The 19,691-nt window shown below is 37.6% G+C and overlaps 1 protein-coding gene across 1 annotated transcript; it reads left to right on the top strand.

Moving 5' to 3' along the window:
- Positions 1-1,063: 1,063 nt before the first annotated feature.
- Positions 1,064-19,161, top strand: LOC118816648 (polyribonucleotide nucleotidyltransferase 1, mitochondrial). The gene is made up of 28 exons (XM_036583145.1): positions 1,064-1,265; positions 2,774-2,834; positions 3,327-3,401; positions 4,054-4,159; positions 4,537-4,586; positions 4,684-4,747; positions 4,858-4,905; positions 5,974-6,087; positions 6,916-7,102; positions 8,690-8,741; positions 8,821-8,878; positions 9,026-9,122; positions 9,959-10,061; positions 11,194-11,264; positions 11,793-11,829; positions 11,970-12,036; positions 12,559-12,648; positions 12,817-12,870; positions 13,819-13,928; positions 14,074-14,145; positions 14,548-14,611; positions 14,706-14,789; positions 14,876-14,959; positions 15,399-15,505; positions 15,618-15,673; positions 15,781-15,859; positions 16,536-16,583; positions 18,637-19,161. The coding sequence occupies exons 1-28, from the start codon at positions 1,147-1,149 to the stop codon at positions 18,787-18,789; spliced, it is 2,310 nt and encodes a 769-aa protein (XP_036439038.1). The 5' UTR covers positions 1,064-1,146; the 3' UTR covers positions 18,790-19,161.
- The last annotated feature ends 530 nt before the right edge of the window (positions 19,162-19,691 follow it).

Below are 19,691 nucleotides of genomic sequence, written 5' to 3'. Positions count from 1 at the left end.
ACGAGTAATTTATTTTGGTAAAATTATACATACAAGGCTAAATAAATCGATTATAAAAAGCAAATCAATAAGACTGTAACATAAACTTCTTTGGTTTTAAACTTCCCTGATGGCCTTTCTTCACAGTGTGATTAATTCATATTTGAATTCATTTTAATGTTCTCTTAAAATGTCCTTTAATGCTTTAATTTTGGGAAAAGTGATGAATAAAACCTTTGTTCTCTTGTTATAAATTCAGCATTATTATTATTATTATTATTATTATTATTATTATTATACTAAAAGCAAGAAGGGTGGATTCAGGTGTAATGGTCAGTGTGTTAGGTTTTAAGGGATATATGTAAGACAGTCCCTATTTATTCGGTAGTTCAGTCTTTCTGTTTACTCATATAGAAGTAATAGAAAAAGATAGAAATAAGGGAAAAAAAATGAGTTAGTAATAAGAGTTAGTAAAAGTCTCCCCTATTACCTGAATCCACACTATATACTGGGTGATCTTGCAATGATTTTCTCAGAGCCCTTAATTCCTAACAGTGTTATTACAAAGTCACCTTCAGTGCAAATTGATAATTGTACACGTTTGTGTACATCTAAGTGAGCAGACCTCATAAAGTGGACAGTGAGTGGAAGTACAAGGTAGGTGTGTCCAGTAAAGTGGCCAGTGAGTAGACGTACAGGGTAGGTGTTTCTAATAAAGTGGGACATAACACAAATGACCAGTATGCACCTGTATACGTGAACATATAAATAAATATGAATATAAAAACATATGAGCACATGAACAGAACTGAGTAAAACAGAGTAGATACCTGGTTACAGCCATTGTATAAACGTGAGTTTAAGTCATTTTGCATGTGACCGCATATTTACAGCCTGAACCCATAAGAGCTGGTAAGACATTCAGACATTTTAAGAAATATTAATTATTTGTTCAATAAACATTAGAGCACGTGGGGTTTGTGTTGATCTCGTAAGAACCAATATTACGCGCTCGCTGTAGACCTACGACAGAAACTGCGGTTGCACGCTGCTTGTCCAATGACCGAGGAGAAGGGGAGTGTTTTGGACCATGTGACTGATGGCCGCCCCCGGCTGCCTCTGTGTTCATGTGTCATACTGAACAAACTCGCACATTTCAGCTGAAACATGAAGCACTTTCTCGGTCTTGGTTCTGCTGTGTGTCGCCTCAGCGCGCGTTATTGTCACCGGAGCGTTTGGGCCAGTCACGGGACAGAGAGGAGGGCTGCGGTCGATTTAGGAGGGAGGTAAGAAAGGAAAACTTACAAAATGACACTGGAGGAGTCCCAGACTGCTGGACACTTTTGTTTAAGACACCTTTATTGCAGGAACTATGTTTAGTATATCATACAGGGAGTACAGGTCATTGCTTCATGACCTGTACAGTGCACTGTTTAAATGAAGAGCAGTTTGTTCCATTAACTCTGTAGTACACTATACAGAGAGCAGACGTGTTTATTGTATGATCTATATAATGCACTTTACATGAAGTAGAAGCCTTTATTTTGTGACATGTGAAGGGTACTATTTGGATTTTGAATCCCCAGTTGTGTGCCCTATGTAGTGTACTATATAGGGAGTAGAAGCCTTCATTTAATGTCCTGTGTAGTGCCCTTTATATGGAGTAGAAGTCTTTATTTTGTGACAATTTGTGTGTGGAAGTTTTTATTTTGCGACGTATGAAGTGCACTATTTGTATATTAAAGCCTCTGTTTTGTGCCCTATGTAGTGTACTGTATAGGGAGTAGAAGTCTTCATTTGATGATCTGTGTTGTGCACTGTCTGGATGTAGAATGCTCTGTGAGGTATTGTACCATATAGAGAGTAGAGGTCATCTTTATTTCCTGACCTGTGTGGTGCACTATTTGGATGAATTGTTTATTTTACGATCTAGGTAATGCACCACATAGAGAGTAAATGTCTTCTCCAAGACTTATTGAGTCATGCAATAAAAACGTCTAATCTCTAATAGTTCTACTATTTGGTAGTACAAGTTGTCCGGATGCACTGATATGGGAACTGGGAGCCGATGCTGATATCAGATAAAAACATTTTATTTACATATCTGCTGATGGCGAAACCAGCGCTGATCCTTAAGCGTTTCTAAATTATAGAAATTGGGACAAATTTATCTGGATTAGCACTACGAAGAAATCTATTTCTGAATGTTTGCAAATGCAGTAAAATGAATAAAATGCTGATACTGTAGTGCAGAGCCCAGTGTCACCTAAAACTCTCTTCCAGAATGCAGTCTATACATCATGGACTATTAGTGCAAACATCTGCTGATGCCAATATGATTCTGATATTATTGTGCATCCCTGTTTGTTTCATGACTTAATGCCCGTTATAGATCTATGTAGTGCTATGTAGGATTTCTGAATGTAGAATCCTTTATTTCTGCACTATAGAGTAGGGGTCTTTATGTGTTTGGTGAATAATGTGTTGCACTATTTGGATGTACAGGCCTTTTATTTTGAAACCTATGGAGTTATTTAATGTAGTGACCAGAGGCCACTCTGTATACACTATGTCTAAACAGCTTTAAGGTGCACATTGCTGACACAGGCATTCAGCTGCCCACACCCAGTTTGTATAATCTCCATAGAGAAGCGTTGACCAATAGAATGGGACAGTCTAAAGTAGCCACACATAAGTCTAAGGTCACCATGCCCAGTGCCGAGCGTTGACTAGCTATAATTCTTGCTGTACACGTAATATTACTTTCTTATGCTTTTATTTGCTTTTTCCCAAGAAAACTGGAAATATCGACAGGGAAGCTTGCCAGATTTGCAGATGGATGTTCTGTTGTGCAGGTAGGATTGTTTTCAAACATTATTTTAAGACTATGGGTGGGTGAGTGTACTGTGGATATTGTCAGTACTCAAGGAACAGACCGATTGCATTGAGAGCACAATTAGTCTTGTTTAATTGGAGTAAGTGTACCACAGTACGTGAAACATTTGACAAACATAATTCTAGTCTTTTTTGTTATTTCTAACTTATCAAGCTTTACAAAAACAAAATATTGTGATACCTATCATGATCATGTCTTGAAGTACCATATTATATTTTTGCCATTATCACCCACCCCTGTGTAACCATGTATATTACAAAAATTAAGAATGTTCATGAAAGTGGCGTTTAATGCGTTTTGAAATCAAATTCAAATAAACTTTGCCACGCCCCTTTCACCAATTTACTGTGTGATTAACATCATTAATAGCACAATAGCATTTAGTGTATGTAATAGTCTCCCACATTACAATTACGCTCATATGCTATGCCTGTTGAATCGTAATTTCTAGCTTGGAGAGACGTCAGTGATGGTCACAGCTGTCAGCAAGACAAAACCATCGCCGTCCCATTTTATGCCCCTCGTGGTAAGTTCTGCTATCACTCTCTTGCTGGTGTACAGCAGTTTGATCTCTTTAGGTCATTTAAGGAATTATCTCCAGCTCTCTTCATGAAGCTGAAGGTGGCTTCTTATCAAGAAGGTGGCTCAACTTCTTGTTTGAGTTTTCCGTTCCACCTTAAATAGTGCAGTGGTTACAGGATGGTGCCTGTACAGGTCATAGTGTATCTGCTGCACCATTTACGGTGGACAGTAAAATTAAAATCAGAAGTTGCGGAATAGGAGGGCAACTTTAGCCTCGTGCTCTCTTCATCAGGCTGGATGTTGTTTTTTCTTTTTTAACAGCAACTACAAATTAGTTGATGTCAGTGAAGTTGTAATAAAATCATTTTATATATTTACCTGCCACTTTAAACAGTGATCCAAACTTTGGAAATGTGATGCTAAACTTTTGAACAGTAGTGTATTTATATTGTTTATTAATATGCCGTTACTTAATAACATAATTATTGCATGCTACATAAATTATGGTTACATTTAATTTAATTAATTTTTTTGTTCTGGTCCACACTTTCAACTTTTTTTCATGTCTAAATCTTACATTATTAAGCTTAATATACAGTATCTTACAGTGTACTGTACAGTTATGACACAGCATTTGTCTGCTCTCTTGTAAACAGGTCGATTACAGGCAGAAAGCAGCAGCTGCTGGAAGAATCCCCACCAACTACCTGAGGAGAGAGATCGGCACAACTGACTTTGAGATTTTAACTAGCAGACTCATAGGTCAGAGATACTAATAATACTGCATTATGAAAATAAAGCATCATATTTTTCAGTAGACAAAGTATTTAGGGTTGACAGGTGAAAGTTATATGAAAGCTACAGTGGAGTCTGAATGCCTTCGCATTGCAAATCTGGGATTTTTTTTAAACCTTGAAATAAACAGAAAGTTGTAGAATATTGAAAAATATAAAGCAAAGACAGATTTGAGTGATTCTACATATCATTTAAATTGTTATATCAGTTGTTATATCATGTGCATATTTGGACCCCAGTCTTGTTCTAGTCATTCTAGTTGTCTATTTTTTTACTTAAACAAAAGTATACTTACATACAGTTAGACTGTTTGTCTCACTGTGTGTTTGTCTATTTGCCCTCAGACCGTTCCCTTAGACCCCTCTTTCCTGCTGGTTATTTCTATGACACACAGGTATTATACTCTCACATTAACCTTTAACACTATCCAAATACGTCTGTGACTTAATTTAACAGCATGATTTAAACTGTCCTCTCAATTTGTCTTAAAGGTTCTGTGCAACATATTAGCTGTTGATGGTGTCAATGATCCAGATGTGCTTGCAATCAATGGAGGTATGGAAGCTCCTGCTATATTTATTTGTTTTCTGAATGTCTTCGTGGCTCAGTATTACTTTTCCAGTTTTACTGAAGATGTCTGTAATTTCCTGTTCATTCTGTTATAGCATCTGCTGCTCTCGCGCTCTCTGACGTTCCTTGGAATGGACCTGTTGGTAAGTTGAGTTTTCTCTGCTTAACTGTAGAGATCTAGCTTTGTACTTTGCTTATATTACACTAACGGTTTATATGTAATTACCATTTTATACAGTTACAGTAGTTACATAATGAATTCCACTTGGATTCGATTTACATTCTGTAGTCAGGTTTGAGTGTGCATGTCTGACTCTTTCTGTTTGTTTTTAATATCTAAAAAGGATGGTATTTTCTGTAAAATAATAACTTTTCACCAAATTCAAATGAAATAATATATATGTTTCTTAAAAACACAAAAACATATAGATTGAAAGTCCACATTTCCACACATTCCACACATCCACATTTTTTACACTGTATTTATTCCAACAGGCTACAAGTAAGAATTGAACACAACCTTGGGACCTAGAAATCTTGATGTTAGAGAAATAATGTACACCAGAAGTATGAGAAAAAGTAGGGGTTTCAACCACACCCACTACTAGCAGTTGTGTAAAATCAAGCACATAGCCTTGTGATCTCCATAGACAAACATTGGCAGTAGAACGGGTCGTACTGAAGAGCTCAGTGACTTTAAACGTGGCGCTGTCATAGGATGCCACAAGTCAGTTTGTGAAACGTCTGCCTTGCTAGATCTACCCCAGTCAACTGTAAGTTGACAGTTATTCTGTTATTCTGGAATGGAAGCGTCTATGACACACGTCAGGCTCTAGTCCTCGCAGACCAAAACACTGCATACTTCGCAAGATCCATAAAGACGTGATTTTGTGAGTTTGGTGTGGGGGGACTCCAGTGGGCTGCACAAAGCCCTGCCCTCAACCCCACAGAACACCTTGGGGTTGAATCGGAACACTGATTCTCGTCCAACATCAGTTTCCAACCTCACAAATGCTCTTTTGACTGAATGGGAACAAATTCCCACAGATATTTAGTTGTTATAGCCACAAAGTGGGGGCAACTCAATATTAATGCTCAGGTTTTTGGAATGGGATATCCAACAAGCTTGTATAGGTGTGATGATTAGCGTCCACATACTTTTAGCCATATAGTGAATGTTTTTTTTTCTTGCTGTTGTTCTTTCTGTGCAGGTGCAGTACGCATTGGGCTTGTAGATGGAGAATTTATTGTGAATCCCACCCGGAAGGAAATGAGCTCCAGCACACTGAACCTGGTGGTAGCAGGAGCTCCTTCAAGCCAAGTGGGTGAGTGTGACACTGGGGTTCCTGACCACTAGCTGATGAGTGCTACAGAATCTGATTGGTGCCTAAATCTGTACCTCACCCACTTAAAACATACCTTTCTCAGCTTTGCACTTGATCTCTGTTCACTTAAGACTACAGGTAGTATTCAGGCAAGATTTCTGCATTGAGCATCTCTATATAATGATATGCATGGCCAAAAGAAATTTATTAAAGGAGTGTATCAAAGCAGCATAGTGGAGTTCTCAAAGTTTCTCTCTTTTACAGTATGAAACATAGCTTACAGACACACACATTTACGCACATTCATTTTTTCCCATAACAAATAAGGTATTTTCAAAGAGTTCCTGTGTATCTTTTTCAGTGACGTATTCTGGCTTCTTTGAAAGGCCCCTAAAGTAGTTTGTTGTTCAGTTAAGTCAATTTTTATGGTTTAGATTAAAAAATAAACAACATTTCTCAATTAATCACTGATTAATTGCTCAAATAATTCTCAAAAAATACTAGGTTACTAGGTTACTTTATTACTCAGATAATCATTAGTGAGTTCTAGTCTAAGTTTTTTTATCATTGTGTGCTTTCTTACTTATTTGTAAAGTGACCTTGAGTCCCAGAAAGACTCTACATAGTAAACATATAAGAAATTCAAATCTTATATTATCAACCATGAGTTATAATTATACTGTGTTAATATTTTTATTATTGTTATTGTTACTATTACTGTAGTTGCTGTTGTACTGATTTAATGTTTGAGCTACATGTATTAATTTGTCATTTATTTCACTGCAGGCATGATACAGTCTGACTTTCTCTTTGTTTTATCTGCATTAGTGATGATGGAGGCTGCTGCGGAGAACGTGTTGCAGCAGGACTTCTGTCACGCGGTTAAAGTGGGAGTGAAACACACACAGCAGATCATTCACGCCATCCAGCAGCTGGCCAGAGAGCAGAAAGTGGTCAAGCGCACACCCTCCAAACTTTTCAGTGCCCCTGTGGAGATGGTGGAATATGCTCGACAGTAAGAAATTCCAGTATTTAAAACCACACAATGACTGAAAAACTAACTTCCGTTACAAGGCTGTGCTCCCGTACTGCTTTTACCAGACACTCCCTCAGAGAGAATCGATATTGAGTGTCAGCTTTTTTTCAGTAATTTCTCTCTTTGTCCGTATGCACTCAATCATCCAAGACATGTTTGGTGCTGACTTGTTAGTTTTGGTCAGCAGCTACAAGGCTAATAGAGCTAACATGCAATAAAAGCTTTTACCTTATGTAAAAATGGATAGACGATATCACCGCAGCTATCGTGAAGCTTTGACCTTTTATAGAAAACCGTGTCATGCAGCGTCAGAAACCACATAATCAAGTCTGCTTGAGACTAGTTTGTGATCATTTAGGAATGCACTTTGTACAAGTTGTCTGAGCTTCCAATACTTTATAGCTTCATTAGCCTCATAGCTCCAGAGCAAAACTAAAGATAAAAACAAAAAAGCAAAATATCAAACATGTTTTGGTTGATTAACCCTTAAAATGGCCATGGCCCAATCAGCAGACCCAAAGTTTTATTATTATTAACTGTTCTTTTAAGCTCTGTGATGAAGTGAAGTTACTTTAATCACTGTCATACAGTGGAGTCTGAAAGTTTGAGAGCACTAGTGAAAATGCTTTTTTATCAGTGGCCGTGGTCAGTGACACAAATTTGCTTAAATTGAATAATAACCTAAAAATAGTCCCAAATTTTGTTTGTTTCTTCATGTCATAGCTTTTTAAAAAAAAATTTAAATTCTAAAACTTTTTAAAGGAAAAAAAAAATTAAAGAGTGTCTTTGGATGTCTGAAAAGGGGAATTTATTTTTTCAAAATTAAATGATTAAGCTGTAAACAGTGATGTGAAATGCTTTATTGTAGAGAAACTGACTGAGTTGAAAGTGTTCACAGTGGTGATGATAGGAACCAGACATCCACATCTAAAAGTTTGCTAACAGAAAGTTATTATATGTAATGGTTATGAATATGCTGCCTGTTGCCTGCAACATTGTTTTACAATAGTTTTGTAGTTTTGAGAAATATATATCTACAAGTACCAGCACAACGCACACTAACACACCACCACCACGAGTGTCACTGCAGTGCTGAGAATGATTCACCACCCAGATAATACCTGATCTGTGATGGTCCTGTGGGGGTCAAGATCTCTCAAACACAGTGAGAAGGGGGCTAACAAAGTATGCAGAGAAACAGTCTGTAATTGTAGAACTACAAAGTACATCTATATGGTGAATAAACCTGATTAAAAAATTTCAGATGTTGCCTAACTAAAGGCGCTGAATACGTACGCTTGAGGGTACCACCCCAGTGACTGCTCAGTGACGGCCTCAGTGAAAGTTTAGTACTATATATATATATATATATATATATATATATTATAAAGATTTACCACTTTTTTACCATTGTCTAGGTCAATGGTAAAGACATCAAACTACTCTGAATGACTTTGTTTGCATCTCAATGACTTAATTACTCATATTCCCCTTTAAGAATTCTGTCTACAATTATTAATATGTTGTTGTTATTGTAAACTTTAATTATTTACTTTATGCTTGCAGACTGGCCAGTGAAAAGATCTATGCTGTCTTTACAGACTTTTCACATGACAAGGTAATTCCAGCATATACTGTTCTCTGCATTGCTCATTGCTAGGCAACATGTATGTGATCGCATATATTTGATTCTTCAGGTTTCCAGAGATGAAGCTATAAACAAAATACGACTTGACACAGAGGAGAAAATGAAAGGTATTGTCAGTTATTTCTTTAAAAATTGTTTTATTTATTGTTCCCACTTTGTCAGATTTAGTTAAAGTATCCAATGTTTGTTAAGGTAGTGATAATATAATGTAGCTGTGAAGTTTTAATGCCTGTCATTTAACCGTTCATTTATAGAAAAGTTTCCTCAAGCAGAACAATTTGAAGTGATTGAGGCCTTCGATGTGGTGTTGAAAGAGGTTTTCCGTAATTTAGTTCTTAATGAATATAGAAGGTAAGATATTTCACATATCAAATCTTTAGTCTCTCAGCCTCTTTACACTTAACCACTTCACACATCTCAAATCCAGAAAATGTCCAGGGAAGATTTATCGACATTCCGTTCATACTTGCTGATCAGCCAGAGAGACATGACGTGACTAAGTGTAAGCTGGCCTTATGGAGCTGCATTCAGTGCTGTCCAAAACAAAATTGATTGAACACATCAGCTGCCCTTTACATTGTGTTAAACTTTAATGATGAATGGACCAATTGAAACGCTCCATAATTACTTGGTATAAAATGTCTCTACATTAACTTACATTAAAAGGTAATGTAAAAGGTAAACAAGCTTTCTCTTGTTACTCTTATCAGCTGCTAAATTACCATTTTGGAGATACTTGGTTGTTTTTTTGGACAGTGACGATATAAATTGTCTTAGTTTTTCTTGTTTTCTCTAAACTTGTAACTTGCATGCTGTGTTGACCACAGATTTTAAAGGGGACCTTTTATACTCTTCTGGTTTTTCGGTTACCTTTTAGTGTGTTATATAGCTTTTTATGCATGAAAACATTCTGCAAAGTTACAAAGCTCAAAGTATATGCCAGAGCAATAGGAAGACACTGGGTGGGGGGCTTAAAGACACAGGAGCTCTAACAGAGGGTGACAGAGGGTGAATAGAGATGTGCCCTTTAAGACTGTAGTGATTTTCTATGAGTATAATTTCAGTTTTAGGCTTCTACAGGAATCATTTTGAGGGCTAATAATTATCAGTGATTTTTATGGATAATGTGGTAGATTTTTGTGCTTTTTGAACTCACCTCTTTATCTGCTTTTGTCGTGTTGTGTAAGGTGTGATGGAAGGGACCTGACGTCTTTAAGAGATATTTCATGTGAAGTGGACTTGTTTAAGCCACTGCATGGATCCGCTCTTTTTCAGAGGGGCCAAACACAGGTGAGAGGGTGTACTTCAAGCAGTATATAATACTGTGCAGAAGTCTTACACCACCTGAGAAAATAGTTTAAAATGGTTTAACTGGGCATACGGTGTGTTTTACTTGTTTAAAAAAGCTATTTATGATTAAAATTAATACATATAATTATTCCAGTTATCATAGGCATAGATTTGGGAGGGATAGGGCTGAATTGATTCCCTCAATAATTCACTCTCACTTATGTCCCTGCTCACAGACTCACAAGACATGCAGTCCATACAGTCTGTATCTTTCATGCCCCTCTGCTGTAGCAGATTGAGCAGCTCCACTTTTTTAATGTTCAACACTATCAAGGTTTAGAAGTTTAAAAGCAAGGTAAATTAAGTAGATTAACGGTGACAGTGTCAGATACTGCCAGCCTTCTACCGCAGGCTGTAGCTTTCACACTGGATTAAAACACTAGTGCTTTACACTAGTTTGTAAGCAATAGCTAGCTAGCAGGTTAAGTAGGTCTAGCAGATTTACTTCTTTAAAGTAGAAAACAGCATCTAAAGGTGAATCTGTGTCTACATGACACTTATGTATGTCTGACAACTAGGGTTGCCAGGTGTACAGTTTTGGACCAGCGAGTCTGGTTTTGAGCTATGTCTCATTCTAAAGGCATTTGATTTGTTTAAGTGCTGTTCTATCCCTGCCACTGTACTTCTTTCTCCCAGCCCTCTGTGTAGCAGCTACACTCCTCTGTGTGTTTATTATAGAGAGTTCAGAGATCTGTATGTGTACACTGAAAATGAAGCCTGAGATTAGAATTTTTTTCTAAGGGCCAGAGGCAAAATGTGAGTGTGTGATGGGTCATGTTGAATGAGCAGTAACCCTCCTTGAAAAATTTATGCCACTGCCAATAGTATTTTATTGTTTTTACAAGCAAAAATATGAAGTACACTTAAACAATAACAAGATTGTCGCACAGTAACAACAATTTCTTATTTTCAGTGAAATTTGGTGAAAATGGTTAAGCTAACACTGACAGACATAAAATCACAGAGTAATGCATTAATGTTTAATTGAGTTTCTTTTGTGTTTTTCCAAGCACATAAACATGTACTGCATTTATTTGCTTCATGTAAAAGTAATAAACTAATACTTTTACAGGTGCTTTGTACTGTGACGTTTGATTCCATAGAGTCCAGTGTAAAACCAGACCTCATAACCACGGCTCTAAGGTAAAGCAGCCTGTTATTTTCTTTGTAGTTATCTTGATCTGTGTTGTAAGCCATTTTTTACTGATACCACAGACAGGGACTCAGTCAAATGGAAAAAAAAATATTAAGAATGCACACTATTAAGATGAAATGATTTGTGTCATGATTTCACCACGGTTCAGTTCATATTGTACGTTTTGGTAGAATTTAGAGCCATTTTTGAAAATGCACTGAATACACATAGTGCAATATAGACACTGAAACCAGTACATCAGACTTTTAAAAATATTTTTACACATTTTAAAATGAATGAATTTTATGTTAGCCAAAGATGATTAATTATTTAAAATAATTATAATGAATTGAAATCAATGCAGTTTGACCTGCTACTTTTTAGATGTTTTTACACTTTTTTACCCTGTTTAGAGCTGTTAAAACAGAGTTCCCTAGTGAGGTTACCAGTTGTAGCAGCTACTGATTTTGGTTTTAAAACTTATCACGAAAGAAATTGCACTGTTCAGTTGTCTGATTTTGTTTTCTTTTTAATAGCGGGATCAAAGACAAGAATTTTATGCTTCACTATGAGGTGAGTATTGACCTTTTTTTTTTTCCAGTACTTAGGCTTAGCTTGGGCTTTTTAGAGTCCTCCTTATTTTTGTAATACTATTTAATTTCTGTTAGAAGTGCAGTGATGCATTACTATGCAATGTTTCTGCTCTCTCTCAGTTCCCCCCCTATGCAACAAATGAGACTGGGAAGATGGGTGGGATGAACAGAAGAGAGCTCGGCCATGGTGAGTGAGACTGGTTTATTAAGCCCTGTTGGAGCTGGATTAGTTTTACCTGGGGGTGTTCTTTTCAGTGATTTTAATCCAGTATGAATTTGCATTGTATGTACTTTTTGCAGTCTGACAGTAATAACAGTGCAGGGATTTTAATCCAGTATGATTTTGCAGTGTGTAGTTTTTAGTCTAAAAGTAATCATTGTTGAGTGATTTTAATCCAGAATGAATCTGCAGTCATTTTACATTCTGTCAGTAAGTGTTCTTCTGCAGTTGTCTAGTTGCCATGTGGTGTAAAGCTGACGTGTATGTCAGGGTTAAAACCTTTAAGCCTGGACTTTTTGGGGAAATTACAGAGATACTTCTGTACGAATTGGCCTGTTAAATCCTGCGCAAATTAACTGCTTTCATAAAACTCATCCAGCTCTAATATTAGTGAAATGGTATATTTAGTGATGTGATGCTTTTCACTATCCAGTGTTTTAGTTTTAATATATGAAACACCCTCTAACATCTGTGCTTTTGTATGATAAGGGGCCCTGGCTGAAAAAGCTTTGAGACCGGTCATTCCTAAAGACTTTCCCTTCACAATACGAGTGACCTCAGAGGTGCTGGAGTCCAATGGTGTGTCTTCTGGTGGAAAACCATTAATGCTTATGATTAGAATAATTTTAGTGTTCAGATTCGTGACGCATTTTGGGATGTTTTTTACATTTCCAAAACATCTTTCATCTAATTAAACTGTCAAACGCAGCTCCATGTCTTGTGACTAATTGATGTTTCGTTCTGTAGGGTCATCATCCATGGCATCAGCATGTGGGGGCAGCCTGGCTCTAATGGATGCAGGTGTGAGCTAAGAGGACCCCAGTTTGAGCCCTTCAGAAAATTAATATCAGATAGAAAGTGAAGAAGTCAGAAATTCTACCTTTGTCTGCCCCAGGCAATCATAATACAGCCTCTCTGGGCTACGAGAAACTGTTGCATTCTGTATTTAGCAATGCTCTTGTATTGTTTATTGCCCAGCAGTGTGTGTTTTGTAAGTTGCCATGATTTCAAATATTGCACGCCCACAGTTTGCTCTTACAATGACACTAGCAGCCTGAGCACAAGCATGTAATCCATTGTGTTCAAAACCACACCCTCAGTTTGACTCTGGCATACACACAAGTCTTAAAGGGGAATTCCACCAATTTTTCAGTTCACACTGAACCAAAGTTTGATGTGAAATGGTTCACTGTAGAGAAACTTTGTGACTTGGATTTCTTTATGGTGATACGAACCAGGGAATGTGATATCTACAACACCAGTATAGCCATTTTATTTACTATCCAAAACCTGTGAACCTAACGTGTCTCCTGAGAAATGCTGACGATGGTAAAATAGTGGTAAATTAGAAAAACAGATTTTCTTTGGGAGCTTTTTTACAACATCCCGCATGTATCTCTCCACCAGGAAGGTCCTAAAAATACATTTTAGAGCAAAACCTTGTCAGAACTATTGTTAAACAATGTCTCAAACATCAGGCAACATATTTATAACCATTTTGCTTTCTGGGATGGGGCTTTTAAAGGCATTAATCTCTTCAGACGTCTGGTTCCTATCACCTCCACTCTTAGTCATTCAGAGTGGTCTGACATGACCACATGAATTGTTTTGTTTACATCTTAATGATTTAATTTTGCATAAACAAATAAAAACAAATTGTGTTCCCCTTCAAGCTTAATTGTTTAAATGCAGGTGCAGGTTTTTCTGATTCAGTTTACATCATATCAGACACCAACTTTGTTTCTTCAGGTGTCCCAATATCTTCAGCAGTGGCTGGTGTTGCTATTGGTCTGATATCCAAGCCCAATCCTGAGAAACCATCTGAAATCCAGGACTATAGATTATTAACTGACATTTTGGTAAAAGTTCTTACTATCCTGTCTGATACAAACATTACAATATTTTATTCCATAGCTTTTCATTTATGCTTAAATTGCTCCCAGTACTTGAACTGTGTATGTATTGCTTTCCTATGGTTAATTACATTGTGTCTGGGAATTGTAGGGAATTGAGGATTACAATGGAGACATGGACTTTAAAATGGCAGGAACAAGCAAGGGCATCACAGCTTTACAGGTAATATGGAGCATCTCACTGTCCTGGGTAAAAGTTTGAACGCCCCTGGTCTGATAGCATGTTTTGTTCATTTCCTATGTGCACAAAAAGCACACTTCTGCACATTTTAATGCACAATTACTGTTTATTTACTGAACATAAAAGATAAAACGTGGCCTGTGCAAAAGTTGCGGCACATTTAATGTTTTATTTTTACTTCCAATATGTTAAACTGAAAGATTGCGCACTAAAATTCACAGAATAATGCCATACTTGAGTGTGTTCTCTGTAGAGGATATGCCATTTGACTACAGTAGGGGCATGCAAACTTTTGCATACAGGTGTAGGTGGTTGCTTTTAGTGCCTTAGCACAATTTTGCTAATCAGAGGGACAATTTTTATGTGTTGTTTGCTTTCTTTTAGGCTGATATCAAGATTCCAGGCCTTCCTCTAAAGATTGTAATGGAAGCTATACAGCAGGCAACAGGTACTAAGTGATCAGTGCATATCACACTGTCCTTGTTTATAGTTAGAGTTTTTGTATGAGAAATACACATTTCACTGCTTATATTTTCTTTTAGTGGCCAAGAAAGAAATTTTGGGCATTATGAATAAAACCATTTCTAAGCCAAGAACCTCCCGGAAGGAGAACGGCCCACTTGTTGGTATGATAGTTGTGTTGTGGATGTTTTTGTTCTTAGTTTTATTTTCAGTATTTTCTTCTAACAGTGTAAAATCATTTTCTCAAAAGAGAACGTCCGAGTACCTATGTCCAGAAGAGCTCGCTTTGTTGGTCCAGGGGGACATAATCTCCGCCGGCTACAAGCCCAAACAGGTGAGATTTAGCTTTACGTTTTTACAGTTTTGAAGGAAATTACATTGGTGATATGACATTTGAAGAATATGACATCCTTTTTTTTAAAGTCAGTGTGAGTGGGAGAGAATTTTCAGTATCAGGAAGGGTCTCTGGTCAGCTGAGTGTTTTCTCTTGATGATAGGTGGTCTGAGGTGAAACATGATATGAGTGGTGAATGCTGTTTTTCCCTAACTACTAGTGCATGATCACTACATTTGAAGAAAACACATAAGAAAAAGATGGTGATGATGATCTTGATGATAAATGTGTATTGTAACTATTTTTGCATTTAATATGAACTGCGGTACCACCACAGCTCACTGGGGGGCCGCAGCCCAAACCACACTGATCTAGTGGTCTTAACTACAACCCTACAAAGAGGTGCCGACTAATGTACTGGTTATTTCTTTCTACGCAGGTGTAACAATAAGTCAAGTAGACGAGGAGACCTTCTCGATTTTCGCTCCAACTCCCAGCGCCATGAATGAAGCCCAAGAGTTCATCACTGAAATCTGCAAAGATGATGTAACACCTCTTCTAATACTTCAATACATTATCAAAGCAGATATGGGCATTTTATTTATATCTAAAAACAAATAAAAATACACTTATTACAAGTCTTCACATTCTCCTACAGCAAGAACAGCAGCTTGAATTCGGTGCTGTGTACACAGCAACCATCACAGAAATAAGGTACCATCTGATTGTTCATATGACTTTAAGTTTTTTTTTTTTTTTATTTATTGATATTGAACAGCAGCGCGGACGACTGTCACTCTTTATTTCCAATATGTGTACAGGGACGTTGGTGTCATGGTCAAGCTGTACCCCAACATGACTCCCGTGCTGCTTCACAACTCACAGCTGGATCATAAACGAGTACGACTTCCTCACAAAACCTTTGCTTGTTGGAGCATTAGGCTGAATATCATTGCTGTCAGGACAAAATTTGTGTCTCCAGTTTTTATATATTAATGTATTTTTGGTGCCTTTACAGCAGTTCAGATTTCATAATGAATGGAGCAATACAAATAGTTCAAAACTACTTGAAATAAATATTGTTTTGTTAACTTCCAGTAAAATTTAGGAATGTTTTTTCTTTCTCTGGTGAAGTTGCCATTTTGGAGATACAAAGTTTTGTCCAACAGTGACGATATGTTGAAGTACAGTCATGTGCAAAAGTTTATTGATTTTCTAAGTGAAAATAAGTTGCTGTGTATTCGATGAATTCGATGAACATATTAGGGGGAAAAATGAAACATAAAATGTGGCCTGTGCAAAAGTTATGACACATTTTATATCTTATATTATGTTTTTTCCAATTTATTAAGCACAGCAAATAAATGGAAACTATGCACCACAGTTTGCTCAAAAGTGTCGTATTTAAGTGTGTTCACTGTAGGGGATGTGTAAACCTTTGCAAACGACTGTAAACATATGGCTAGTCAGTGCAATTGTTTTGTTGAGTGGTTAAATTGAGATGTATTTGTAAGTCTAAAGGAGAATTGTTGAGAGTAGAACTGCTATCTTGTTCTTCCTCGTTTTGTTTGAACAGATCAAACACCCCACTGCTCTCGGACTCGAGGTTGGGCAGCAGATCCAGGTACACACTTTACATTTATATATAACAGTTGCACAAATGATTATGTTCTTAGAAACAGAAACAGAACTGTCTGTTGCAGAATATTACTGGAACAAATGAATCGTTTGCTCCAGTAATAGTAATAATAATGAGACATTTTTGAAGGCAGGAATAGATATGATGTTTAATGGTCAAGGCTCATCTGTGGATTAATTGCTCTGTATATCTGTATCCTCTTTGCCTCATTGTTTCTGTGCATTAAAGCAGTAGTTCAGCAAAAGAAGATTAAGTGACCCTTATTGGTCCCACAATGGGGAATTTTCACCTCCGCAATTGGACCCATCCATGCAGTGAAACATCACATACACACCAGTGTATGTACTAGTGTGGGCAGTGAGCATACTTGCATGGAGCAGTGGGCAGCCTAATCCGCAGCACCCGGGGAGCAGTTGGGGGTTAGGTGCCTTGCTCAAGGGCACCTCAGTTACGTACTGTCGGCTCAGGGGATAGAACCTGGTTCCCTAACCTCCAGCCCACGACAGCCCCCAAAACTGTATAAAACAGATTTATACAGTTTTCTCCTTACCCCAGATGTAGTTGATTGGTCTAGACATGTTTGATGTCCAAAGTTTGCTCCTTTATTTTTGCATATGAGCTATGAAGCTAAAGGCCAGTTCACACCAGAAGCATTTCTGGATTTTTTTAGTGATGCCTCTGACGGAACAGATGCACTTTCATTTTAATCAGTGCTTTGATTCTTTTCCCATACCAGCTACGCTAGATGTCCATCTTACATTCATCGAGGTGTGATCACTCCTGTGCTGCATTTTTTTCAACACTTCAGTTAAGCTCTGCCTTTTCGCACTGAAGCGATAAGGAGTGTTTTAGTGTTGAGTGCTTTTTGAATGAGGCACAACCAGTCAGAACAGAGCTGATGTACATTTTGTCTAACAAACATAGCCTGTTTAAATCTGAGGGATGAAGAGGGGTTGTAATCTGGTCATGGAAAATGATACAGTATTCTAAGCTACACTCCCAAAAAGAATGGTTCTTTAAGGGTTTCTTTTAAAGATAATGGTTTATATCAGGGGCGTCCAATCTTATCCACGAAGGGCCGGTCTGGCTGTAGGTTTTCACTACAACAAAGCAGGAGGCCACCTGATGAAACATTTGAAGACCAAGTGGAATCAGGCTTCATCTTGATGGGAGTGAAAACCTGCAGCCACACCGGCTCTTCGCGGATAAGATTGGACACGCTTGGTTTATATAGAACAATGACAACTTAAACAACTCTTTGAAGGTTTAAATTGTTAGTTGCTTGGTTCTTCTCTATGATGGAGAAACTGTTGTATATGGTTCTGTAACAAACCTTAGTATTAGTTATATATAGCACCAAAGGGTTGTTACAGGTTAAAGAACATTTCTTGATACTATAGAGAGCCCTAATGCTCTTATGATCTTGTTGGCTTAGTGGTTGCAGAGCAGCTCCTGCTTTGTACTAACAGTTTGTGGAGGCTACTTGTATGGCACTGACACCAATACTGGTCAAACTGTTAAAAAGTAAAAGGAGTAAAAGAGCTGATATTCCTGCCTGAAGTGGGTATGTGACGGAGCCGAGTCAGAGGCAGTGTAGAATGGACACATGGTGTAAATTCAGGCTAATGTTGCTAGTTATAGAAGCTTAGACCCCACAGCTCAGCCACTTCTGTTTTAAGCTATGTGATGTACTTCTGTCTGTTTATGCAGATAACAGAAGGTCATACAGTATAAGAAACCTCATAAGCAAGTCTATTTGAGATCACTTACCAAGTCAACACTGTTTAATGTGTGATGATAATGCTACTCGGTTGAATATAAGCTTCCATTACTTGTCGCTACATTAGCCTCATAGCTCCAGTGCAAAGCTAAAGAAGCAGACTTCAAACACCAAACGTGTCTCGACTGGTGCTGTACTTGAGTTAAGGGGACAACTGTGTGATTCTTATTTTTGCTGAACTATCACTTTAAAAGCCATTAAAAAGTGGTCTGCTAGGAGATGCTTGCCAAGCTGAATGATCATTACCTGCATTTACAGGTGAAATATTTTGGACGCGACCCAACAGATGGCAGGATGAGGCTGTCTCGAAAAGTGCTTCAGTCTCCTGCAGCTACAGTGGTGAGGACTCTCAATGAGAGGCAGAGTATTACTATGGGAACGTCGAACGGTCAGCCGGACAGTTCCTCCTGACCCACGGAGTGCTGAGGGGTGTTAAGTGCATGTTGAGTAACAGCAGTGGACTGTATATCTTTGTTTGCACTCAACAGTCTGCTTCACCCAAGTGGATCCATGTTTATCAGGAGGGGAGTTTCTTCCCACTCCCCCACATTACCTTCCAGTGCTGAGTAACTCAGTTAACAATACTGAACCCAGTTTTTCAGCACGATATACTGCAGCGCTGGGAATATGTGATCTCATAGTTTTATGTATATTTCCATAGTCCAGTGCAATTATTATGATTATGTTGGAAGAATTGGAGGGGGGATGATGCTTTGTGGAATTGTTTGTAAGTATTTTGTTTATATGCACTTTTTTAACAAATAAAAAAATAGCAGAAATGTGTTTGGGTTCTGTGGTCAATACTATTCTTGAAACATGGACCAATACAGAACCTCATTTGTACAATTAACAAAAAAACATTTCTGATAGTATTTACGAATGACAGGGCCATTTCTGAACATCAGGGGGCCCTAAGCAACATCCTACTAGGGGGCCAGCTGCCTTCCCCAATCCATACTTTGTTTATTTTAATAAGTGACAGATAATTTAATACATAAATACAACCCCATGTCCAAAAAAGTCAGGATGCTGTGCAGAATGTAAATAAAAATAGAATGCAATAATGTGTAAATCATGTAAACCATATTTTTAGAGGAAAATACTACAAAGACAACATATCAAATGTTGAAACTGAGACATTTTATCGTTCTTTTGAAAAATATATGCCCATTTTGATTTTGATGCCAACAACACATTCCAAAAAAGTTGGGACGGGGTCATGTTTACCACTGTGTTTCATCACCTCTTCTTTTAACAGCACTCTGTAAATGTTTGTGAACTGAGCAGACTGACTGCTGTAGTTTTGAAAGTGA

The sequence above is a fragment of the Colossoma macropomum genome, unplaced genomic scaffold, assembly GCF_904425465.1.
Source record: "Colossoma macropomum unplaced genomic scaffold, Colossoma_macropomum, whole genome shotgun sequence".
Lineage (NCBI taxonomy): Eukaryota > Metazoa > Chordata > Actinopteri > Characiformes > Serrasalmidae > Colossoma > Colossoma macropomum.
This window is presented reverse-complemented; position numbering and strand designations above follow the sequence as displayed.

Bases quoted from the DNA above. Each gene is read 5' to 3' on its own strand.
- LOC118816648 (XM_036583145.1), top strand. From the start codon at position 1,147: ATGAAGCACTTTCTCGGTCTTGGTTCTGCTGTGTGTCGCCTCAGCGCG. The intron at 4,587-4,683 runs GTATTATACTCT...TTTGTCTTAAAG, and splicing joins GTTATTTCTATGACACACAG to GTTCTGTGCAACATATTAGC. The intron at 15,860-16,535 runs GTACGACTTCCT...TTGTTTGAACAG, and splicing joins CACAGCTGGATCATAAACGA to ATCAAACACCCCACTGCTCT.